General features: G+C 44.1%; 2 protein-coding genes across 2 annotated transcripts in view; one reads left to right on the top strand and one right to left on the bottom strand.

Moving 5' to 3' along the window:
- ruvbl2 (RuvB-like AAA ATPase 2) overlaps positions 1 to 18,654 on the top strand; it is a 30,123-nt gene extending 11,469 nt beyond the window's left edge. The window contains exons 8-15 of the mRNA XM_043679621.2: positions 182 to 275; positions 5,630 to 5,753; positions 8,039 to 8,133; positions 8,274 to 8,392; positions 9,835 to 9,954; positions 13,900 to 14,029; positions 14,955 to 15,069; positions 18,468 to 18,654. Of these exons, the coding sequence (XP_043535556.1) occupies positions 182 to 275; positions 5,630 to 5,753; positions 8,039 to 8,133; positions 8,274 to 8,392; positions 9,835 to 9,954; positions 13,900 to 14,029; positions 14,955 to 15,069; positions 18,468 to 18,493 (823 nt within the window). The 3' untranslated portion in view covers positions 18,494 to 18,654. The remainder of the gene's footprint in view (positions 1 to 181; positions 276 to 5,629; positions 5,754 to 8,038; positions 8,134 to 8,273; positions 8,393 to 9,834; positions 9,955 to 13,899; positions 14,030 to 14,954; positions 15,070 to 18,467) is intronic.
- Positions 18,655 to 20,959: 2,305 nt separating this feature from the next.
- Positions 20,960 to 26,183, bottom strand: LOC122542009 (lutropin subunit beta-like). Its single transcript, XM_043679302.2, has 2 exons — positions 26,004 to 26,183; positions 20,960 to 21,190 (listed from the first exon to the last, which is right to left on the bottom strand). The coding sequence occupies exons 1-2, from the start codon at positions 26,163 to 26,165 to the stop codon at positions 20,960 to 20,962; spliced, it is 393 nt and encodes a 130-aa protein (XP_043535237.1). The 5' UTR covers positions 26,166 to 26,183.
- Positions 26,184 to 26,614: the final 431 nt, after the last annotated feature.

Genomic DNA, 26,614 nt, shown 5'->3' with positions numbered 1-26,614 from the left:
GGGATGAGTAATGTCCTAATTTTGATTGCTTTTTTGTGTTGGTTAGTAGGCCCTGGTTGGGGGAGCAACTTCAATTCTTTTAAAATTAAATTGTACTACTTCATATGGGATGGAGCCCAAGGTTTTTAACAGCTGTCTGATATAACTAACGGTGTAACTTTGATTTCCCTGCTTTTTGTAGAGATGTGATTACCATTGATAAAGCAACAGGAAAGATTAGCAAGCTGGGGCGGTCCTTCACGCGAGCTCGTGATTACGATGCAATGGGAGCCCAGGTACGTCATCTGCAGTTGGTGATTTTGTTTGGGCGGTATACTTAAAACCCTAGCTGCTGGAGAACTGAGACACTGAATGAGTTAGATATAGTTCTTGGAGCTAAAGGGATCAAAGGAGACAAAGAGGGGACAGGTTACTGAGTTGGGTGATCACATTGAATGGCGGAGTAGACCTACTCCTGCTCCTATTTTCTGTTTCTATGAGAAGCTCCTACTGAAAATATCAGTGTGCATGTTAACATTTAGTGGCAGTTTTCAGTGGTTAGGGTGGAGGGAAGGAAGCTTCACCCACACACACACACGTAGACCCTATTGAGATTTTCATTGAAGTCCACCACACCCTTCCCCTTGAAGAGCAAGAGGAGAAATTGGAGAAGATGTTGTTAGTGACTGACTAGATGATATCTTTCTGTGTGTGTTTGTTGGATTACACTGGACTGTTAAATTGTTTATAGTTGCAGATGTTAAATTAGGCAGCAAATGTCTTTCAGAGATTTACAAGAGTTTTATTGTAAATCTATAGTCTAAAACAAACACCAGTTTCTACCTTTCCTTTTTGGCCCTTCTGTGTCCAAAAAGAAGCCAGCTGTTTCTAAGAAAATCAAACTACCAAATCCCTAGTTAACAAATTACACAAACACTGCTCACTGGGAGCTGTAGGAACTCAGCACTTTTCTTTACAGTTTAACTGATCACCAAATTACCCGATCACCCTGTAATCAAATTACACACCCTTCCAGGGCAATGTAACAATAACAAAAAGAGGCTGAAACAATGGATGGGACTGAATCAAAATGGAGTTTGGGGGGGGTCATAATAAACTTTCAATTTCAATTTTAAATTGCCAGTTTCACGAATTAAACAACTAACGAATTACAGGCACTGACCACTGGGACAGTGCAATAAAACCACAGGGTAGGGAAAAAGGGAAAGGCAAGATCAAAATGGAATTGGAAAGAGTGGGAACCAGCTGTTTCTTAAGGCAGTGTCTGTTGACACTGTATCCGCAGAGCAACTGTGTGCGCATTCACTCAGAAACTTGTGTTTAGAGAATCATAGAATCATACAGCACGAATATAGATCCTTCGGTCCAACTTGTCCGCTCCGACCAGACATCCCAGTCTGTTACAATTCCATTGTCAGCATTTGGCCCATATCCCTCTTAAACACTTCCTATTCATTCACCCATTCAGATGCCTTTTAAATGTTGTAATTGTACCAGCCTCCGTCACTTCCTCTGGCAGCTCATTCCATACAAGCACCACTATCTGCGTGATAAAGTTACCCCTCGGGTTCTTTTTAAATCTTTCCCCTCTCACTTTAAACCTTTGGACTCCCCCACCCTAGAAAAAAGACCTTAGCTATTCACCTTATATGTGCCCCTCATGATTTTATAAACTTCTGTAAGATCATCGCTCAGCCTCCGACGCTCCCGGGAACAACACTGAAACTGTCCCTGTGACTCAAACCCTCCATTCCCAGCAAATCTTTTCTGCGCTCTCTCAAGTTTAACAACATCCTTCCTATAGAAGGGTGATGAGAATTGAATTCAGTATTCTAACAGTGACCTCACCATTGTCCTGTACAGCTGCAACATGATGCCTCAATTCCTATTCTCAAGTGTTCTGACCAATAAAGACAAGCATTCCAAACACCTCTTCACCACCTTGTCTACCTGCGATTCCACTTTCAGGGAACTGATCACCTGCACCTAAAGGTCTCTTTGTTCAGCAGCACTTCCCAGGGCTCTACCATTAACTGTACAAGTCCTGCCCTGGTTTGTCTTACCAAAATGCAAACCATTAAGTAACTAGGAGAGAATAGGGCACCTCAAAGATCAGCAAGGCAGCCTTTGTGTGGAGCCGCAGAAAATGGGGGAGATACTAAATGAGTATTTTGCATCAGTATTTACTGTGGAAAAGGATATGGAAGATATAGACTGTAGGGAAATGGATGGTGAAACCTTGCAAGATGTCCATATTACAGAAGAGGAAGTACTGGATGCCTTCAAACGCATAAAGGTGGATAAATCCCCAGGACCCGAGAATCAGGTGTACCCAAGAACTCTGTGGGAAGCTAGAGAAGTGATTGCTGGGCCTCTTGCTAAGAAATTTGTATCATCGATAGTCACAGGTGAGTTGCTGGAAGACTGAAGGTTGGCTAACGTGGTGCTACTGTTTAAAAGGGTCGTAAGGACAAGCCAGGGAATTATAGACCAGTGAGCCTGATGTCGGTGGTGGGTAAGTTGTTGGAGGGAATCCTGAGGGACAGGATGTACACTTATATGGAAAGGCAAGGACTGATTAGGGATAGTCAGCATGGCTTTGTGAGTGGAAAATCATGTCTCACAAAGTTGATTGAGTTTCATGAAGAAGTACCAAAGAGGATTGATGAGGGCAGAGCGATAGATGTTATCTATATGGACTTCAGTAAGGCATTAGACAAGGTTCCCATGGGAGACTAGTTAGCAAGGTTAGATCTCACGGAATACAGGGAGAACTAGCCATTTGGATACAGAACTGGCATGAAGGTAGAAGACATAGGGTGGTGGTGGAAGGTTATTTTTCAGACTGGAGGCCTGTGACCAGTGGTGTGCCACAAGGGTCGGTGCTGGGTCCTCTACTTTTTGTCATTTACGTAAATGATTTGGATGCGAGCATAACAGGTACAGTTAGTAAGTTTGCAGATGACACCAAAATTGGAGGTATAGTGGACAGCGAAGAGGGTTACCTCAGATCTTGATCAGATGGGCCAATGGGCTGAGAAGTGGCAGATGGAGTTTAATTCAGATAAATGCGAGGTGCTGCATTTTGGGAAAGCAAATCTTAGCAGGACTTATACACTTAATGGTAAGGCCCTAGGGAGTGTTGCAGAACAAAGAGACCTTGGAGTGCAGGTTCATAGCTCCTTGAAACTGGAGTCGCAGGTAGACAGGATAGTGAAGAAGGCGTTTGGTATGCTTTCTTTTATTGGTCAGAGTATTGAGTACAGGAGTTGGGGGGTCATGCTGCGGCTGTACATGACATTGGTTAGGCCACTGTTAGAATATTGCATGTAGTTCTGGCTTCCTTCCTATCGGAAAGATATTATGAGGCTTGAAAAGGTTTAGAAAAGATTTACAAGGATGTTGCCAGGGTTGGAGGATTTGAGCTATAGGGAGAGGCTGAACAAGCTGGGGCTGTTTTCCCTGGAGCGTCGGAGGCTGAGGGGTGACCTTCTAGTTGTTTACAAAATCATGAGGGACATGGATAGAATAAATAGACAAAGTCTTTTCCCTGGGGTCGGGGAGTCCAGAACTAGAGGGCATAGGTTTAGGGTGAGAAGGGAAAGATATAAAAGAGACCTAAGGGGCAACTTTTTCACACACAGGGTGGTACGTGTGTGAAAAGAGCTGCCAGAGGAAGTGGTGGAGGCTTGTACAATTACAACATTTAAGAGGCATTTGGATACGTATACCAATAGGAAGGGTTTGGAGGGATATGGGCCGGGTGCTGGCAGGTGGGACTAGATTGGATTGGGATATCTGGTCGGCATGTACGGGTTGGACTGAAGGGTCTGTTTCCATGCTGTATATCTCTATGACTCTAAATCACTTACATAAATAACGAAAAGCGGTGTACCCAACACCAAATCTCGAGGCACACGATTTCCCATGCACACAGCCATGTTGACTGTCCCTAATCATTCCTTGCCTTTCAAATAAATAATTCCTTTCTGTCAGAATTCCCTCCAACAACTTACCCAGCATAAGGCTCACTGGTCTATAGTTCCCTGGCTTTTCCTATCGCCTTTCTTAAATAATGGCACCACACTACCCAACCTCCAATCTTCCGGCATCTCACCCTTGGCTGTCAATGATACAAATATCTCTGTAAGGGGCCCAACAATCCCTGCCCTGGCTTCCCACAACGTCTAGGGGAATGCCTGATCAGGTAAAACCCTCTGTCTTTGTGTTATGTACAAAGCCCACACTGTGCTTAAACACAGAACAAATGTGACATTGAAACAGGATTCGGCAGAAGAAAAGGTCTCTAGGATTGGTAGGGGAGGGGGTCTCTCCAAAATATGAATTTTTGGGTGGGGGAGTTTACTGTAGGGAGTTGAGAATGAATGAGGTTGGAAGGATGGGGCAGGGCATGGATGAGGCTGGAGGGTTGGATGAGTGAATGTAAGGGGGTGGGGGGGTACTGTGAAGAGAATATGGATGGGGGGGTAACGATGGAGTCTGATGCTCCTTCCTTCCTCGCCCGTGGTCCTGTCCTTGCCCAATCCCTTTCCCATTCACAGATGCATATGTTAATGCGCATGTGCGTTTCTGTGGGGAATAGCATTCTTTCTCCTTGGTGTCAGTAAGTGAATCCTTATTTTTCAAAACACCAATATCACCATTAAATTAATAAGTTAAAGCACTGCCCACTAAGTAAAAGGCACAATTAACAAAATGGAAATGTAGGGAAAGACTGAGGGATTAAAGTAAAATGGAATTGGAAGTGGTGGGAACCCAAATATTCAGATGTGTTATAACATACCTCTGAAGTTGGGACTTGAACCTGGACCTTCTGGCTGAAAGGTAGGGACACTACCGCTACACCGCAGAAGTCTTACAAGGAAGCAGTTGTTTTGTTTTAAAACTTTCACTTTTTCATTGGCGGTCCCTTGCAGATGAAGATGACTCTCTCCCATTCTTAGGGTGTGTCCGTAGATGGCTGTACAGGCTGACGCAGCTGCCGCAGGCTCTGTAACACTTGGAACAGAAGGTGGTTCCGGGAATAGGTGTGTGTTCTGCTTTTTCAACACCTTCCCGGATGCTCCTCCTCCACTTCAGGAAATCTTGGACAAGTGATTCCCAGGTGTCTTCCACTGAATAACCCTTGTCACCAGTAAATTGTTGTTTATACAAGCAGTGCCCAGCAGGGATGATGAGAGGGAAGGATAGGGAATTAAAATGGATTTGAAGAGGAAGGAGCCCAACTCTTAGCAGCTGTTTTAATCACCCTGTTCCAACATGTTGTGACGCACATCCAGGGCAGGTGGGGAGTTGAACTCAGACCTCTTGGCCCAGGGGTAGGGACACTACCACTATTCCAAAAGTGTCCTCACAGAACCCAGCTCTTTCTATTTTAATCAACCTATTTTCAGATGTATTGTGACATGCACCAACTCCTCTCCATCATCTCTGGAGCTGCAAAAGAAGCCTGCATTTCTAACACTGACAGAATAACTTGTTTACAATGCTGACGTAGGCTCACTGAGTTGGTAAAAATGCACCGCTACCTCAGGAAACCAGGTGGGTGTGAATGGGAAAACAAAACTGAAATTAAAAGATAACCTTGTCAAAACATTCCTTTCTGCAGACAAAATTTGTGCAGTGCCCAGACGGAGAGCTTCAGAAACGGAAGGAGGTGGTTCATACAGTGACATTACATGAGATTGATGTGATCAACAGTAGGACACAGGGATTTTTGGCTCTGTTCTCCGGTAAGATTTGCTCCGGCCTTTCAGCTCCTCCAAGGGCAGCCGCTGCAGATTGTGAAAGATTAGGTGCTTCGAATGTGTCCCACAGATTAGATTAGATTACTTACAGTATGGAAACAGGCCCTTCGGCCCAACAAGTCCACACCGCCCCGCCGAAGCGTAACCCACCCATACCCCTACATTTACCCCTTACCTAACACTATGGACAATTTAGCATGGCCAATTCACCTGACCTGCACATCTTTGGACTGTGGGAGGAAACCGGAGCACCCGGAGGAAACCCACGCAGACACGGGGAGAACGTGCAAACTCCACACAGTCAGTCGCCTGAGGCGGGAATTGAACCCGGGTCTCTGGCGCTGTGAGGCAGCAGTGCTAACCACTGTGCCACCGTGCCGCCCACAGTACCTCCAAAAGATAGCCATCGACTGAGTGCAGGGCTGTGTCTGCTCTGCAAGCTGATCTCAGGCTTCCCAGTGGCAGTGTCACTTCAGTTGATCTTGGAACCTGTAGGCTGAGATGAAAGGAGATTGAACCTGGACTCCCACCTAGTCTTTATTCGTTAACTTCAACTTCCTAACATCCCTTCCTGCCAACTAAAACATTTTGTGAAATTAAGATGAAAGTGGAATCAGGCTCAGATTTAATGCTCTGCTGCCAGGTTGCATACCTTGCTATAACACATACTTACAATGTTCATCTGGCTAGATTTGATTGACACTGTTTCTGAAACACACAAACAGAGGTCCACCAGCTTGTTGCCTGCATCATGGGAAGGATGAGTATGCAGTGTTGGACGCAAAGTGAATGTAACCAATCATCAAGCAAGCTTTCAATTGCAGCCTAAAGCTCAGCATGAGAGGCAGAAAGAAAAATACTATTAACCTGTGCTATGTTTTGTATAATGTGGTGCTGGAAAAACACAGCAGGCCAGGCAACATCCGAGGAGCAGGAGAATCGACGTTTCAGGCATAAGCCCTTCTTCAGGAATCGGGCTTATGCCCGAAACGTCAATTCTCCTGCTCCTCGGATGCTGCCTGGCCTGCTGTGTTTTTCCAGCACCACATTTTTCAACTCTGGTACTCCAGCATCTGCAGTCCTCACTTTCTCCTATGTTTTGTATAACCCTTGTACGCACATCCTTCACTGCCATGTAGGATTTCACAACCCAAATCATCATCATAGCTGTCGGATCTGTTGTGGCCTGGGTGAAAAATCCTAGCAAACTGCACGTTACTGCTATTTTACTGCCTCTTTATTTTAATTATTTTTGTCCCTGCTGTCATAACCGTGGTGCTCATAGGTCAAAAAGTTTTCTACTGTATTTCGTGAGCCCCATGTGTCTCAAACACAGTATGACTAAACTACAGCCTGTGGTCCAGATATCAACATCCCTTTCCTGATACATTGGCAAACTGTGCTCCAAACACAGACATAGAATTGTACAGTATGGAAACAAACCCTTGGGTCCAACTCATCCAAATATCATACATTAATCTAGTCTCATGTGCCAGCACTTGGCCCATATCCCTTGAAACCCTGCCTATTCATATACCCATCCAGATGCCTTTTAAATGCTGTAATTGTACCAACCTCCACCATTTCCTATGGCAGCTCATCCCATACACACACCACCTTTTGCATGAAAACGTTACCCCTTACATCCCTTTTAAATCTTTCTCCATTCACCTTAAACCCATGCCCTCTTGTTTGCGACTCCCCCACCCCAGGGAAGAGACCTTGGTTATTCACCTATCCATGCTCTTCATGATATAATAAACCTTTAAAAGGTCACCCCTCAGCCTCCAACCCTCCAGGGAAAATAACCCCAGTCTATTCAGCCTGTCCCGAGAGAAGAAATCCTCGAACCCCAGCAACATTCTTGTAATTCTTTTCTGAACCCTTTCAAGTTTCACGACATCATTCCTATAGCAGGGAGATCAGAATTGCTGTCTCAATTTTGTTTCTATTTCATATTTGTTGGCTTTGACCTGTTGGATTTTCACTGGTCTGACAGGTGGCTGATGTGGCACAAATGTTCATTCTCTCCAAAGCCCTAGTTGGGCCATTGGCATTGTTTTGCCTCTTCTTTGGGTAGTTTCCACTGTCCAGTTTGTCCTCGTTCTCTGGTATTTTTTAAAGGCAATTTCTCCTTCAATCTTGTAGTTATTGCATCTCAAGTCAATAATACCGGTTACTGGGAGCATGGATTTCAGCGTTGTGCATCCATGTCAGTCACAGAAGCACTAAGCTTAGATAAGCGTTATCAATATGCTGCATCTTCACAGGTGATACTGGAGAAATAAAGTCTGAAGTTCGTGAGCAGATCAACGCCAAGGTGGCTGAATGGAGGGAAGAGGGAAAAGCAGAGATAATCCCTGGGGTGAGTGTGCAGTGATCCGGTTCTTTCACTCCTGTTACTTTGTTTGGTGTGATGAAGATATGGTCCTTCATACTGGCCTCCCTCATGAAGTGTTACTGAAAGTACAGCACATTGACTGGTCTTGTGCTGGACTTTTCCAGGTGCTGTTCATCGATGAAGTCCACATGCTGGACATAGAATGCTTCTCCTTCCTAAACCGTGGCTTGGAGAGTGACATGGCCCCTGTGTTGATCATGGCAACAAACCGCGGGATAACCAGGTACCACCACATTGTCAATGAAAGCTGTTCAAATATTTTCTTCGTGGGAGGCCCAGACGTGTGGCTGGGTCCACTAGTAAAACTGTAAAGCCATTTCCTATTAACTGTGAGTTGCTGAAGTACTGTTAGCGCACTTGCACCACACCAGAGCTGAGAAATCTTTGCCATTAGGATTTTGGAAAACTACCATTTGGATTCTTCTTTCCAACCTTCAAGGACTTTCTTTATGTATTAAAAAAAATCCATTTGTAATTTGACTGGTGGTAACTCTGATTAGCTGCTTCTTGGGCTGTAACATGGATTTCTGGACAATTGTGTTGAAAACAATTGGAACACTCAGTTTCACAGCCCCCGTTTCCACTTGTTTCCAGCGTGACTGTCTGACAACCTACAAAGCCACTCAAGGAGCAGCTTAATCCAAGCGACTGTCAGTCAACTGATAGCTCCAACAAACAATCAATTTTTAACAGCGAAGTGTCTAAACGAAAATGGGCACTTCAAGCTCTTAGCAATGGAGTGCAGTGGGGAGCAACAGGAGGAGGGAAAGACCTCGCTGCTCCTTAAATCAGAGATTCCGTCTGTCTCAGGCTCGGCTGTTGCGGCCTCTGCAGTCATACCTCATAGCTGGAGAAGTGAATCAGAGGCAGAAACGAAGGTTGGTTAGCTCAGGAGTTGCAGACTGGGATGTGGATGGGGTGCGTGTGAGCAGCAAAGTCCTTGAGAGGTCAGGTGTAGTGTAGGAGTTGGAGATCAGGAGAAGCGTCGAGGAGGACAAAGAGCAGTGAGGGCAAGGCATGTGATTTGAGCAGGAGTCGACCGTTCAGGCCCTTGATCCTGCTCCTCCGTTCTATAGAATTGTGAATGTTCCGACATTCCTCACGCCCACTTTCCTGCCCTTTCCCTGCACCCCTTTTCCGACTCCCTTGTTCTATGAAAGTCAGGGAACATTGAGGAGATCAGTCCAGGAATGTTGCAGTAGGTCACAGAACAATGACAACAAAGAGCGTTACAGAAGTCAGAACGCTGAGGTCGTTTTGGGGATTTTAACACAGTCTTGAGAGTAATAGAAGATAGACAAAAGGGACTCCCGGATTTCTAAATATTTAAAGAGGCCTGTGCATTTATTAAAGATAATTAACAATGCTTATACTTACACAATTCCTTGGTAAAAGAAATTTTCAGGACATTTTTGTGTTCAGCCACTTTTTACATGGGATTCAGTGGTTCAAGAATGCTGCTCAATGTCACCAACCACAAGGGCAATTAAGGGGGACACAACAAATGCTGGTGTAGCCGACAATTCTATATCCTGTGAAAAGAATTTTTAAAATCCCATTTGAAGCAAAATCATTTCACAATGCTGGGCTGTGAAACCTTGATACATTGAAATATAAGACAGTGAGAAAGGGTGTGCATTTTGCTTAATATCTTTTGTTTTTCAGGATCCGTGGTACAAACTACAAAAGCCCTCATGGAATTCCAATTGACTTGCTGGATCGATTGGTAATCATCTCAACATCACCCTACAACGAGAAGGAAACAAAACAGATCCTCAAGATCAGGTGAAGCTTTCAGAATGTTAGGAAAAGTGAATGAGAAGCTTTGAGTTTTTTTTTTAAAACTACTGTGTAGCATAATTGTAGCAACCGGTTTTGAGATTCCAGCACAGCGAGCATTCAGTTGTGACCATCTTTGAAGAGGTCCATAAATAAAGGGAGGGCAGTTCATTTACTGTATTAACCTGCATCCCACACTCTTGTACCTTTCAGTAGTTCTCACCAAAATTGTTATAACTGACCTCAGCACTCCAGGTTAAGGAGAGACCATTTTTGCTTTGACTCACTCGAACACAACATTCAGACTCTCATGTTTTTCCACTATCCACCAAGGTTGTGGCTGATCTATGACTTCAATAACTTACTTTGATTCCATATTCCTTAATAACCTTGACCTAGCAAAAAAAAAATTAATCTTAGACTTTAAATTTTTGGTAAAACGAGACCGACTCTTGGTAGGAGTGAGTGAGGAAGTGTTTCTCAAATGCTTTCTTGAGTGGTCTGACTTTGATTTTAATGTAATGTCTGTGATGGACCAGGCCAGACCCCCTCAACACATTTCAAGAAAGTGGCCCAGACTCTAATTTTGTTTTAAGCAGGTGTAAAGTGGATATTCCAGAAGATAATCAGCTGATCAAACCACTCAGTTTTAAACAAAACAGAATTTATTTACAAGATTACCGAATGAAACACAAACAAAAGAGAAAAGAATACTGAATCACTTAACCTCTACAAAAACCCAACAGATCATCCCAACTTAATGATGCTGTTCCAAATACCTGTAACAGTCCCCATAAACAGCCTTTGGCACAAAAGGTACAATCAAACACAGGGTCTTACAGGAGAGATGTCAGAGAGAGAGAGAGAGGGAGGATCAGCCTGCACCTGCATCTTTGGGTCCAGCAACTTTTACAGCTGCCTGACCACTGTCAGTGAACAGCCAGAGTGCCAGAGAAAAGCTGAGCTGGGAGAACTGCTCACTCCCCTTTCATTGTACAAGTGTTTTTTTAAAACTTGAAAGCCTTTTGCCTGAGGCAGTATCTGTTTAGCTCTAATCAAATTGGCTCTAAAACCCTTCAATTTAGACTTTGCAGAGTCTGTGTCTTTTACGACCTCTCTGAAAAAATAGCCAAGGGCAACATAACCTTATTAAAGGAGCAGCATCATCTCATGTCCCTTTATGAATGTTTCAATCAGGCATCTTGACTTGTTTTCAGTGATGTGTATTTGCTTTACCTAAAGGAGACTTAAAACCCATTTATATAAACGACGTAAAGCAGTGGACCCAGCGCCGATCCTTGTGGCACACCACTGGTCACAGGCCTCCAGTCTAAAAATGAACCCTCCATCACCACCTTTTGTCTCCTAACTTCTAGCCAATTTTGTATCCAAATGGCTAGCTCTCCCTGTATTCCATGTGATCTAAACTTGTTAACCAGTCTACCACGTGAAACCTTGTCGAACGCCTTATTGAAGCTTGTACAGACAATGTGCATCCCCTGCCTTCATCAACCCTCTTTGACACTTTTCCAAAAAGCTCAAGTTAGTGAGGCACTATTTCCACACAAGAAGTCATGTCGACCATCCCTAATAAGTCCTTGCCTTTCCAAATACAACCAACATTCAGATTCTCACACTTGTTCTACCATCTAGGAGGCTAAGGAAGTGATTGCTGGGCCCTTTGCTGAAATATTTGTGTCATTGATAGCCATGAGTGAGGTATTGGAACAATGTAGGTTGGCTAACGTGGGGCCATTTTTTTAAAGAAAGGTGATAAGGAAAAGCCAGCGAACTGTAGACCAGTGAGCCTGACATCAGTAGGACATCAGGTCTGTAGACCAGTCAGCCTGACATCAGTGGTGGGCAGGTTATTGGAGGGCATTTTGAGGGATAGGATTTACATGTATTTGGAAAGGCAAGGACTTATTAGGGATGATCAACATGACTTTGTGTGTGGAAATAGTGTCTCACTAACTTGAGTTTTTTGGAAAAGTGTCGAAGAGGATTGATGAAGGCAGGGGATGCACGTTGTCTGTACGAGTTTCAGTAAGGCGTTCGACAAGGTTCCACGTGGTAGACTGGTTAACAAGTTCAGATCACATGGACTACAGGGAGAGCTAGCCATTTGGCTAGAAGTTAGGAGACAAAGGGTGGTGATGGAGGGTTCATTTTCATACTGGAGGCCTGTGACCAGTGGTGTGCCACAAGGACAGGCGCTGGGTCCACTGCTTTTCGTTGTATATATAAATGATTTGGATGTGAACATAAGAGGCATGGTTAGTACATTTGCAGATGACGCCAAAATTAGTGTAGTGTAGTGTACAACAAAGAAGGTTACCTCAGATTACAAAGGGACCTGGATCAGATGGGCCAAGGAGTGGCTGATGGAGTTTAATTTAGATAAATGTGAGGTGCTACACTTTGGTAGTACAAATCAGGGCAGGACTTATACTCTTGAAGGCAAGGTCCTAGGGAGTGTTGCTGAACACAGGGACCTTGGAGTGAAGGTTCATAGTTCCTTGAAAGTGGAGTCACAGGTAGATAGGGTAGTGAAGAAAGCATTTGGTATGCTTGCCTTTAATGGTCAATGCATTGAGTACAGGAGTTGGAAGATCACGTTGCAGCTGTACAGGACATTGGTTAGGCCATTTTTGGAACACTGCATTCAACTCTGGTTTCTCTGCTATAGAAAAGCTGTTGTGAAACTAGAAAGGGTACAGAAAAAATTTACAAGAACGTAGCCAGAGTTGGAGGGTTTGAGCTGTAGGGAGAGGCTGAATAGGCTGAGGTCATTTTCCATGGAGCCTCCGAGGCTGAGGGGTGACCTTAACGAGGTTTGTAAAATCATGAGGGGCATGGATACGATAAATAGCCAAGGTCTTTTTTGCAGGGTGGGGGAATCTAAAACTAGAGGGCATAGGTTTAAGGAAAGAAGGGAAAGATATAAAAGGGACCTAAGGAGCAACTTTTTCACACAGTGGGTGGTAGCGTATGGAATGAGCTGCCAGAGGAAGCAGTGGAGGCTGGTATAATTAGAACATTCAAAAGGCATCTGGATGCGTATATGAAGAGGAAGGGATATCAACCAAATGGGAGTAGATTAATTGAGAATATCTGGTTGGTATGGCCAAGTTGGACTGAAGGGTCTATTTCTGTGCTGGGCATCTCTGCAACTGTGTAACAAGATGTAGGCACAACCTGTCACGGTATGAATGTCTATCTGAATGGACATAGAGGATTGTAGTGTTTGTGAACTTGTTGTACACTAAGCACATTTGTTATTGATCCTTTCCCCATAGTCGGACATAATCCAAACAAACTGGGGAGCAAATGATGCCCAGGGTGAGGATTTAGAGCTTCTTACATTACCATGAGCTCCACCATGACAGTGATGAATTAATTACCCATTAAGTCAGAGATAAGAATTCTTCTCTTCCAAGGTTGAGAGTCTTGAATTCTCTTCTTGAAAAGGCAGTGGAAACATTCTTTGAATATCTTTAAGTTAGAGGTAGATAGATTCCTGATAAGCAAAGGGATGAAAGATTGTCAGGTGTGAACACAAATGCAAAGTAATCAAATCACCTGTGATCTTACTGAATCAAGGGACTGTTTGGCGGCCTCCTGGTCCTAGTTTCTACGTTTATAGTTCAGTTCCCCCCTCCTCAATTGACAGAACAGATTGTTTGGGAGAATTAAATGATGATCTTAGTCCTTGACTTTCCTTCAGCTGTTGCACATCCTCAGTCCATGTAGTGTAGCCCAGGAACTCAACAACGTTCTGCAACTCACCACCTGCGTAACTGCAGACCCTGGCCTATCTATGTGGCCACTTTTATTTAACACAATCAAACTGTCAGGGAAGAAAATATGTTTATTGAGCACAGCCACATTTCTCTGTATTAATACAGCAAGTCATCTGTTAAATGTTGCCCCACCCCCCGTTATGTACAGGTGTGAAGAGGAGGATGTGGAGATGAGTGAGGATGCGTACACTGTTCTAACACGGATTGGCTTGGAAACGTCACTTCGATATTCTATCCAACTGATCACTGCTGCTAACCTTGTCTGTAAAAAACGAAAGGTAAATAGTGAACAGACACACTTCCTACAAGTTCTTTTTAAATCTTTCTCTATATCTTCCTGCGTGCAGTGAGAGGTATAGGCTCTGGGAGATGTTGTACTTACCCCTTTTGGGGAGCAGGTGTCGGTATTGGGCATTTTTGGATCAGGTAGAAGCTAATAGCTACAAAGGAATCCAACTCAGATCTACAGACAGGAGCGCATGCACGGATACACCTGCCAAATGCAGAAAATCCTTTTATTGTGATATTATTCCATTTCACTCAGTATTTCTCCTGTTGCCCCACTGACATTGTTAGGTGGCAAGGGATCACAAAATTCATCGTTGCTTCTCAAATATTTTTCACTGACTCCATTTAGAGGCTTGAAAGTTGTTGTGAATCCCCAGGGTTGGGGGTTGAAAATGTGTTGCTGGAAAAGCGCAGCAGGTCAGGCAGCATCAAAGGAGCAGGACCCCCGCAACTCCGGCCAAGCTAGGTCTCCTCTTGCATCTCCACACCTTCACAGTGTTTACAGTGGGTTCACAACAACTTTCAAGCCTCTAAATGAGGAAGGGCTCATGACCAAAACCTCGATTCTCCTGTTCCCTGGATGCTGCCTGACCTGCTGTGCTTTTCCAGCAACACATTTTCAGCTCTGATCTCCAGCATCTGCAGTCCTCACTTTCTCCTCCAGGGTTGGGGGGTGGGGAGGGGTGGTGGTGGGGGGGGAGGAGGAGCTCAGCCCTGGCTGTGTTGGGTCTTGCAATCCCACTTGGTGTCTGAACTGCCACTTTGGGTACTCCTGGAGCAGATAAGTTTATTTCCGGAGATCAGAAAACTCCTCAGTCTGACTTTCCTTTATCTTATCTAATACCTCTCACCGAGTGCACTCTCTCTCTCTTTTTAGTTCTAGTAGCCATTTGTTTCCTCTTTTCTTTGCACCAGGGGACAGAGGTACAAGTGGATGACATCAAGCGGGTCTACTCTCTCTTCCTGGATGAGTCACGCTCTACACAGTACATGAAAGAGTATCAAGATGCCTTCATGTTCAATGAAATGAGTGAGTTCACTTCAACAGCAATTTATTAATAAGTGAAATCTTGGCTGTTACAATTTGACCAGAGGCTGTGGGCTATAGTAGCAGTCACCCAGAACCTCTCCATTAAGGTACTCAACAGAGTAGCAGAGTTTGGCAGCTGTAATACAATATGAAGAAAGGAAGTTATCCAGTTTTTGATGGAAACAAATAGAAAGGCAGATTATTTCTTAAATGGTGAGATTTTGGGAAGTGTTCATCCCCATGTTCGTGAGTCAGTAAAAGCAAGCATGCAGATACAACAAGCAAATGATATGCTGGTCTTCGTCCAAACTGGAGTAAAGCTGCAGTTGTACAGAGAATTGGTGAGACTACACCTGAAGTATTTTGTATGGTTTTGATCTCCTTATTTAACAAAGGATGTACTTGCCATAGAAGGAGTGCAGTTGGGGTTTAGCAGACTGATCCCGAGGATGGCAGGCTTGTTTCTACCAGGAGAGACTGAAGAAACCGGCCTGTATTCTCCAGAGCTTTGAAGAATGAGAAGTGATCTTACTGGAATTTAGAAAATACTAACAGGGCCTGATAGGTGGCTATAGATATTTCCCCTGGCTGGTGACTTCAGAACCAGGGCACAATCTCCGAATAAAAGCAAAGCCACTTGTGACTGTGTTGAGAGGGAATTTCTTCACTAAAGGTGGTGAATCTTTAGGATTCTGTACCTTAGAGGGCTATGGAAGCCCTGCAAGCAAGCATACTCAAGACAGAAATTACATCAAGATACAATCATATAAAACAACCGTTCATAAATAACACCTTCTTTCAACGAAAAAGGTCACTTCACGACACCTGTACGGAATGAGAAGTTGGAGGAAGTGGTAGAGGCTGGTACAATTACAATATTGATAAATATCTGGATGGATATATGAATCGGAAGGATTTAGCGGAATATGGGCCAAATACTGACAAATGGGACTAGATTCATTTAGGGTATGTGGTCGGCATGGACAAGTTGGGCTGAAGGGTCTGTTCCATTGCTATACAACACTGGCTCTGTGACCACTTAGCGATATCCTTGCTCTGATCAAATACAGCATGACCTAGGGGATGTGCTGCGTACTTGAGTCTTGCCCAGTGCTGACTACCACACAGATTATTGGCTTGTTCACTCACAACTGAACTTCCATTTCAAGCCGAAGCATAAGAATCAATCAAGCGACAATCACCAAAGGGATTTCAGATCAGAAACCTGCACACACATCATGCAGAGATATAAATCTAGCAAATCTCACAGACTAGGCTGGAATACCCTGATCACACTTGAAGAATGTAATGCTGGAAAAGCACATCCGGTCAGACAGCATCAGAGGAGCAGGTGAATCGACATTTCGAACATAAGCCCTTCATCAGGAATGAGGCTTCCTGATGAAGGGCTTACAGTCGAAACGTCAATTCTCCTGCTCCTCGGATGCTGCCTGACCGGCTGTGTTTTTCCAGCGCCACACACTTTTCGACTCTGATCTCCAGCATCTGCATTATTCACTTTCTCCCATCCTGATCACACTGCTGATTCCACTGTCGCAAAAGCCTGGGACTCATCAAAGCCGGATACTTCCACTGAGGCTACGGGACTGAGCATCAAGGGCTGGCTTCATGATAATGGCAGGGATACACCAAGATCTACTAGCAACAAGGTGGTCAGCATTGGCTCAGCCAGCCAGGAGAAAGAGACCACCTTCCGTAAGCATGCAGCACCTTCAGCATAAACTGGGAGACATTCAAAATGACTGCTACGTCACTTGTGGAGAAAAGTCTCAAGTGTCTGCTGACAACGTAAGCTTCTGTGAAGCACTAAAATCTGGTCAATTGACCAAAGGATCAAACCAAAATCCCCATGAGAAGAGTCAATGGCAAGATCACCGGTCGGAATACCAATAGGCCTGCTCCACCTGATGAGTGTTCCCACATTGTTTATACATTTGGGAAGCTCAGGGATTTGAGCCAGTGATGATGAAAAATTTCTAGCCAAGGCACGATAGTTTTCCCTGATGTTATTGCTCTGATTCCTAATGTTGGTAAAGTCATGGTGTTGAGAAGATACTGTTGGTGGAAGCTTGGTGCGTTGCAGTGGACTTTGAACAGTAGCAGGAGCAGCAAACAAGCCAGTTGCCCTGATCTAAGTAGTGTCGATCCTGTTGACAGATTATTGCATTCCCACCAGCCTAATCAGCTGTAAGTATTTCATTGCGAGTTCACTGGAGATGGTGGTCCAAAGTGTGGCGCTGGAAAAGCACAGCAGGATGAAGGGCTTATGCCCGAAATGTTGATTCTCCTGCTCCTCGGATGCTGCCTGACCTGCTGTGCTTTTCCAGCACCACACTCTCAACTCTGATCTCCAGCATCTGCAGTCCTCACTTTCTCCCTCACTGAAGATGGACTTGGCGATCTCAGGTTGTGAGCCACTTGTCATTGTATCCAGCATCTATCCTCCTAATATAAAAGTTAATGTGACTAGTCCAGTGAAGATCCTGATCATCTCCAGCATGGAGATCGTGCTGGTGAAATCCAATCACATTTATTGATTTTTTTTTTTGGAAACCATCATTGCCTGGCATTTAAGGTAAACCCTGTACCAAGGTACTGGAGAAAGAGGGGTGGTTCCATTTTAGATATTGTGTTAGCAGAAAGCTGTTATGATTAAATCAGACACAGCACTGAAATTCCTTGAATCCCCATTGCAATTTGAGAGGATCTTACCAGTGGTGGTGCTGCCATGTATTTCAGGGTGGTAGTGGTTGTGCTAACAATGCACTCTTGGTAAGCTGTTGCTGTGCATCTTGATTAACCTGTCTGCCCTGTCTCACATGCAGAATGGCATCTGAGAGCAGCAGCGCATTGCACACTAGAAAGTTACTTTCATCTAGAAGAATGGGGGAAACGTAATAGGTAGGTGTAAGAAACTAGGTGTAACAGTTTTTAATCAGGCAGACAGTTTGAGGATTGCTGACCATTGTACATTTTCCTGTGCCTCCCTTTGACTGTTGCTTCGTATTTTAAAAGCTAGATGACAAAGACAGTGTTGTGTTATGACTACTCTATAATCAATGATATGTTAGGAAAAGTCTGGACTGACCTCACGTTCGAATATTCTCTCACTACATCCAGCATGAAAGTGGATTGAAGTATTGCATTGAAAGGTTTCTCTACCTGTCGGTTTTGCAACAGTAAAGACATGCACTTGAGTTTGCAACCCTCACATGGAGGTGTTAATTGCACTCTCACATCCACTCGCACATTCTGTGTATGTATGTGTTCTCTCTCTCTCATTTTGCGGTGGTAACCAGATAGCAAGGAGAATTAGAAACTTTACCTCCGTTGTCTAGGAAGCTGTTTTACACATTTCATGTTTTGTTCTTTTGCAGAAGGTGAATCAATGGACACCACTTGAGCCTCACTGTCGTGAAGGCGTGTAATGATTGAAAGCAATGATGTTTGATACAATAGAAACCTGATCACTTTGTTGAATTGATGCATATTTGTCAAGTTTTATCTTTTCCTGTAGTTGTCTTTTGTATAATAAATCCTGAAAAAATTAAATTTTGCATTGAACTTTACCCGTGTTTTACTTCAGTAACCTGTATTCAGTTGGTCATCATGATTCTGAAGTGATGGCTAGAACAATGAAGAACCATGCTGTAGTGCACCAAGGGGCTGAAATGTGCCAATTTAATCAATACCATATTCTCTTTGTCAGTAAGACGGACTATCCAAGGCTGCCTTAATGGGATAGAGTTCCATGGGAACCAATAATCTTTCCACTGTCTCATCAAGGAGGCTACCGTACATGTATACAAATGTATGAATGAGTATTGCAACTACTTAACCATGTTCGGTTTTCGGAATGCCAACCTGATGCTGTTTGGCTTAGTCTGATGGGGCTACTTAGATGTGTCCAGAGCCCATTCCATGCATCCAATGATATGGGGTTTTCAGTTCCTGCTTGCAAGGTGTTCAGTAGGTTATGTTAGACTGTTTAAATAGTTCTGGGTGTAAGTTTGTTAGCTGAGCTGGAAGGTTCATTTTCAGACGTTTTGCCATCATAGCAGGTAACGTAGCCAGTGAGCCTCCGGTGATGATGTTACTTCATGGTGATGAAACATCTGAAACTGAACTTTCCAGCTCAGCGAGCAAACTTACATCCAGAACCTCAACCTGTTTAAATAGTATTTAGTATTCCAACATATCATCGTTCTGTGTTACCTAACAATGAACTTACACAAACAGCCAGTTAAAAGAGCTAAGTAACCTTAATTTAAAATCTATTTTTACTTCACATTGTCATAGAGATGTACAGCATGGAAACAGACCCTTCAGTCCAACTTGTCCACTCCAACCATTCCATTCACACTAACCCTAATTCCCTGCATTTAGCCCAAATCCTTCTACACTTTTCCTATCCGTGTGTTTGTCAAAATGCCTTTTAAATGTTGTTAATGTACCCGCCTCAACCACTTCCATTTCCATATGTGCACCACCCTCTGTGTAAAAACAAACGTTGCCCCTCAAGTTCCCTATTCTTTTCTCCTTCCTTAAACTCATGGCCTCTAGTCCTTGATTCCCCAACCATGGGAAAAAGACTGAGTGCATTCACCCTATCCATGCCTCTCATTATCTTATACACTTACATAAGATTCCCCCTCAGTCTCCTGCGCTCTAAAGAAAAAGATCTTGGCTTGTGCAACCTCTCCTTATAACTCAGTCCACTGAGCACTGGCGACATCCTTGAAAAGTTTTTCTGCGCTCTTTCCGGTTTAATAACATCCTTCCTTATAGCAAGATGACCAAAACTGTACACAATACTACTAATCAGTTCTGTGATTTATACAATTTTCTCACATGGCATTCTGTATTTCCAGGTGAGGTGCAGCAATGAGGGCCGACTCCTTTTACACAGCTTCGTTTGGTTCTCCTGGACAAGGTGGATGGGTGTTTGTGTGAATTGAAACTCACCCTCTGCTGCTGAATATACCTTTGTCCAAAAAGTCCTCTGATGCCTGCCATTGTTGCAGCAAGGAAACTGCATTCACATAACACCACACTCAGGAAACTGCACACATTTCATGTTGAACCTTGCAGCCCAGTGTCTTCCCTTCCTGTCAGTGTAGAATTGTCTCAGACCCAGGTTCTTCAGCTGAGCAGACCGTAATTTAGCCGAATACTCCAACTGAAGGAATAATTAACTGCACCCAACTCCATTTGGTTTGAGTTTAGGACCCTTTATTTTCAAACAGTCGGTATTTTGAAATTAAACATTGATTTATCGTGCTGCTGTTCTGCTGCATTAGGGACGAGGGTCAGTGGCCGGGGCGGGGTCAGGAGAGGGGAAATACCACCATCCCAGTTACAAAATATTCAAAATGACATTGGTTGAGCCAGGAGAAATTTGTCAGTTTAAAAACTTAACCAGAATGTCTGTCTAGTTTTGCAGCTGTAAGACCCTATCCCTTTCCTCACTTAACTTTGTGTGACTTTTCAACTTCCTCTGACCATATCTCTCTCTCTCTCTCTCCTTCATCGTCTTCCCCCTCCCACCATACCAAATCCAAAACTGCTGCCTTTATTTCACGGTAGCTCCTAAATTGTTTCCAAAACAGCAGTCCTGGGTGCATTAATGGGAGTTCAATCTATAAAACTATTCAAGTGAAATCTTTTTCAGGTTTCACAGCATGTTAAATATGCAGTGCTTTACTGTGCTCCCCTGAAGTGGGTGAGTGCAGGAAGAAACAGGAGCTTCAGGGATGTCACGAGAAGCCGGCTCTGACACCCAGAAGGAAACCCTGAATGAGCAAAAATGCAGCAGAAGACAATACAACAGCGATGAGCAGAGAGGTGATGGGTGTTGAAGAGGCACAGCTCACGACGACAGTGTCCTGGCACTGCAGAAGTCGGGTTTGATGCTCTGCACCGTGCAGTCGGTGTAATCCATTTTACAGAGGTTACATTCACAGCTGACTGCCACAGGGTAGGTGTAGGTGGAATCAACGCCCAGGGGGCAACCTGGCAGATTGATGGTCTCATATTGAATCTCCTTGTAAGTGCACACATGCTGGTAAACTGACAGGAGAGGGCTCTTATACACTGATTCCTGTCAACGAAAGAATACATTTAGTTAATCACAGGTGTTTCAAACATTCTCCCCACACAGCATTGGTTCGTATTTTATAGCCTTGATGAGAAAGTGTCTTAGTTTTAGTTTAATTCCCTTATTCCCAATCTTGGTGCGATCTTAGAATCTAGCTATGCTTCCTATAATGTATCACAGTGGGAAAATATACAACTTCAACTATTATTTATGATCATAGAACAAAGGAGCAGAATCAGGCCTTTGAGAATGCTCTGCCATTTGTTGAAATCATGGCAGCTCTGATCACCCTCAGCTCCACTTTTCCCAATAACCCATGATTTCTCTACTGAATAAAAATCCATTTTGGCCCGGACTACATTAATGACACAGCCTCTATGTGGTAAAGAATTCCACAGATTCATCTTAGATAAGATATTCCTCAACTCTGTCTTAAATGTGTGACTCCTTTTTATTCTGAGAGTATACCCTGTGGTCCTGGACTCTCCCACAAGGGCAAACAAACTTTCTGCCTCTATCTTGTCAAATCTCCCAAGAGCCCTGTATATTTCAATAAGATTGCTTCTCATTCTCTAAATTCCAGTAAGTACAGGCTCAACCTCTCATCTGAAGGCATTTCCTTCCATACATTGTATCATTCCAATGAGCCTTCTCTGGTTTACCCCCAAAGGCAGTGTATCGTTCCTTAGCTAAGGAACCTGTGGTCGTAGGAGCCACTCAAAATAATGAACTCATCATGGAGTTATGAAAGATGGACAATGACTAAAGCATGCTAGGAAATGGGAACCAACTTTGACCAAAGTGACTGTGCTAATCCACATGCTGAAGAATCCAGACAAGCTGCAGCTACCAACAGACAGTTTCCATCTACCAGTTTTGTATGTTTTTAAAATTTCCTGACCTATGACCATCAGCTCCACCTTCATCTATAATACATGCCCGAATTTGGGTTTGAATGGAGGCAATGGTCAGGATGATCAGAAAAATCGAGGTATTTGACAGACATGCAGGCTTATTCGGAGGAGGCTACGTGTGTGCCTAAGGATCACCTTACCATCAACGTGGCAACGCCTGGCTGGGTCCAATCGATCAGGGTGATGGAGCCTGATCGATCCATTGGAGGACACTCGAGTCCCTCCGAAAAGGCTGCGAAGGCTTTGGTATATAAGAATCGCCGCCACACTGTGCTCAGGGGTGTCACGGTGGCTGAGTGGTTCGCACTGCTGCCTCACAGCGCCAGGGACCTGTGTTCGATTCCAGCCTCGGGCATTTGCACATTCTCCCTGTGTCTGCGTGGGTTTCCTCCCACAGTCCAAAGATGTGCATGTTAGGTGAATTGGCCATGCTAAATTGCCCATCGTATTCAGGGGTGTGTAGGTTAGGTGCATTAGTCCAGGGTAAATATAGGATAGTAGGGAAATGGATCTGGATGGGTTTCTCTTCAGAGGGTCAGTGTGGACTTGTTGGGGTGAAGGGCCTGTTTCCACATTGTAGGGATTCTATGAACTTGAGCAGTAACTGCAAAAGAACTACTGAGAAGAGAAGGTACCCCTGAGATCACCTGGAGAAGACCAAGCATCTTCACCATGTGGAGTAAGGCCAAATTCTAGTGTGGTGGTATATGATCACCCAGAGTTAAGTTAAAATGCAGATATATTAGTAAAGTAATTTGTTAGTTTATGGTGTACTTTGTTATAGTATTACTTGTGTTAAATAAATATTGTTTATTATTCTTGAGTTTATTGTCCTTTTGCTGGTGTAAGAGTTAAAGAATACTATGTGCAGGTGCAACAAACCCATCGCTGTTCACGTTATTCCAGCTAAAGCCTGACTAGTAGAACAATAGAGTCCATACAGTGTGGAAGCTGGGCACTTGGCTCATCGAGTCCACACCGACCTTCCAAACAGCACCCCACCCACTCCAACCCTGTTCCTGTATCCCTGCATTTCCCATGGCCAATCCACCTAGCCTGCACATCTATGGATTGTGGGAGGAAACTGGAGCACCCAGAGGAAACCCACGGAGACACAGGGAGAATGTGCAAACTCCACACAGTCACCCAAGGCGGGAATCAAACCCAGGATCCCTGGCACTGTGAGGTAGTAGTGCTGACCATTACCTTGTATGGTTTCAACAAAACTTCCCTATTATACTGTAATCTCTTTGAAATAAAAGCCAGTGTTCTATCTGCCTTCCTTATTACTCCTTATTGTTCAGGTTTTTACACGTTGTGAAATTATAAGCCAAGCTTTGGTTAACAGTATTTCAATTCAAGTGTTACTAACCACTAATGTTTTGAGCCCTAAAATCAAGTTGAGTTTGCACCATAGCCATATCTGAAATGTGTCTTGTTTTAGATTTCATGGAATTACTTCCCACACCAGGAGACCCATCGCATATGCATGTGGCAGCTCCATACAATCTAGTTACACCTTTATGTCCTGACTCTTCCCCATAGTCCTGTAATTTCTCCCATTCAAGTTTTTATCCAATCCCATGTTGACTCTGCTGTGCAACCCTTTCATTGTGCAATGAACTGCAGTCTCTTCTCTCCAGGTTGGTCTGGAGCTTCTTGAACATTTTCGTAGTGTGACTCCATTTTGAGCCTTTGAAATGATCTGAAAGTAGAGCAGGTGTGAGGAAACCAGATGGCAGGCGGTGAAGGATAGAAGGCCTGAAAGAGGTGAAGGGGAAGAGCTATGCAGTGGCTATTGCAGCGCGTGAGCTTATGACCCCAAGTTTCACTTTGTGAAATCCTGGATTAGAATTTCCTCTGTTGGATTCAAACTTAAAGACATTTACAGAGTTCTTTCCTAATTGTAGTAATTAACCCTACTTTCCAAACTTGCACTTCCTACTTTTATGCGAGGTTCTGTTTTTGATAATGACCCTTTCCTGGGAATGTCAACACATCACTTGACCCATGAACAGTGGTTCCTGGCCTGTTTCCATCTGATACACATCTCTCTCGGCAATTTCCAGCAAAATCATTTAGATATCGGTCAAGAGTCAATTAATCTTAGGCTCATCTTCAATAGTGCAACTACCTCAAGAACCATCAAGTCCATTTAATTCATCCAATTCACTCTGTTAAATTCACATCACACTGGGATGCTCCATAAATGGAATCATAGAGATGTACAGCAGGGAAAAAAGACCCTTCAGTCCAACTCGTCCATGCCGACCAGATATCCTAACCTAATCTAGTCCCATTTGACAGCATTCAGCCCATATCCCTCTAAACCCTTCCTATTCATATACCCATCCAGATGTCTTTTAAATGCTGTAATTGTGCCAGCCTCCACCACTTCCTCTGGCAGCTCATTCCATACATGCACACCCTCTGTGTGAAAAAGTTGTCCATCAGATCCCTCATATCTTTCCCCTCTCACCTTAAACCTAAGCCCCCTAGTTCTGGAGTCCCTTATCCCAGAGGTTCACTTAGCTGATATATTATCAGTCTCCACCCTGCTTTTTTTTTCACTAATTCACACATTGTGTGTGTCACTGGCTGGGCCAGCATTTATTGCCCATCCCTAATTGCCCAGAGGGCAGTTAAGCATCAACCACATTGCTATGGTCTGAAGTCACAGGTAGGTCAGACAAGGTAAAGACAGCAGTTCCTTTTGTGAGACAGAAGGGACTTCCCGAATAATTGACCACCCTCTGAGAAAAAGAACAGGAAATGACATCATCATAGGAAATGACATCACCAACCCAAGGAAACCCAAACACATAAATAGAAAGCGGGCTACACCATCAGTGCCACATCTGGAGGATCACTGAAAATGTTAGCTAATATGGTGATGAAACATCTGAAAACTAACCTTCCAGCTCAACGAGCAAACCTACATCCAAAATTGATGATCGTTTAATGGTCACCATTGGCTCGTAATGTAAGTTCCACCACCTGTCATGGCAGGATTTGAACCCAGCTCCTAAGAACCCAGTTCTAATGAAGAATCATCTAGACTTGAAATGTTAGCTTGCTCTCTCTCTCCATGGACACTGTTTAACTTGCTGTGATCGCCAGCTCTTTTTGTTTTCTGAAGAGCATTACCTGGTTCTCTGGATTGATGACCCAGCGAAAATACTACTAGGCCATCACCTCCCAACCTCCTTGTTGACTCACTTCAGTTAGTGTCAAGGACCCCAGGGCGGTTCACAGGAAAATTGTTCACTGTTTCCTTTAACTGGTGATCTCATGTTGGCTTCTGGTGATTTGAACTAGGACAGGATCCCCTGTGATTCCTCCCACAGTCAAAAAGCCTTCTGGGCTTTTTATTCTTTTTTTTATTCACTTGTGGGACTTGGGCATCACTGGCTGGCCAGTATTAATAGCCCGTCTGTATTTGCCCTTGAGAAGGAGGGGGTGAGCTGCCTTCTTGAATCGCTGCAGACCACTTGCTGTGGGTTGACCCAGAGTGCTGGTAGGGAGGGAATTCCAGGATTTTGACCCAATGACTGTGAAGAAACAGCGGTATATTTCCAAGTCAGGGAGGTGAGTGGCTTGGAGGGGAACTTGCAGGTGGTGGTGTTTCCAAATACCTGCTGCCCTTGTCCTTCCAGATGGAAGTGGTTGTGGGTTTGGATACTTCAATGATATGTATTAAGAATGGCCACTTGCATAACTCTACTGGGAAGACTCCTGATCAGAGGTGATCAGGTGAAACAGACAGAAAATGTGAAGAGGGTGGATGTAATGATGATGGCAGGTCACCCCACCCACACCCACCATCCCAGCTCGTACATGCACAGTCACACACCCCTCTCCCCACCCCACCTCCCCCACCCCCCCGTTCTCCCTAATATTACCTTGGTTGGACAGTAGCCACTGCATATGGAGGTAGTTAGGGTCACACAGATGGGGCATTCATCCTTCTCGGCAGAAATTGTCACGTTGGTTGGGTGACAAAGGTGTCTGTTCTGGACATATGGGAAGCACAGTGCAAGGAGGAAAATCTGAGACCACCACATACTGTAAAAGAGAGATGTTATTCCAACAATGAGAGTATGTTTTCAGCCTGTAACTTATACCATCAGGTAAGGACGGAGTGGGGGAACAATTGCTAGAGCAGCTGATGTGAAATATTCCTCATTCCCAGAGGGAAAAGCAGCGTCCATCTATAATTTCATAATGAGAACGGAAGGAGACCATTCAGCCTCTCGAGACTATGTTGCCATTCAACAATGGAGGAGGGGTGTGGCGTTTTTGATAAGGGATAGCATTACAGTTATACTGAGGGAGGGTATTCCTGGAAATACATCCAAGGAGATTATTTGGGTGGAACTGAGAAATAAGAAAGGGATGATCCCTTATTGGGATTGTATTATAGACCTCATAATAGTCGGAGGGAAATTGAGAAACAAACTTGTAAGGAGATCTCAGCTATTTGTAAGAATAATAGGGTGGTTATGGTAGGGGA

Source organism: Chiloscyllium plagiosum, unplaced genomic scaffold, assembly GCF_037043375.1.
Source record: "Chiloscyllium plagiosum isolate Xiang-an unplaced genomic scaffold, Cpla_swu_hap1 HiC_scaffold_33, whole genome shotgun sequence".
NCBI classification, from domain to species: Eukaryota; Metazoa; Chordata; class Chondrichthyes; order Orectolobiformes; family Hemiscylliidae; genus Chiloscyllium; species Chiloscyllium plagiosum.
Note: the sequence above shows the minus strand (reverse complement) of the source record. Positions and strands in the feature narration are given on the sequence as shown.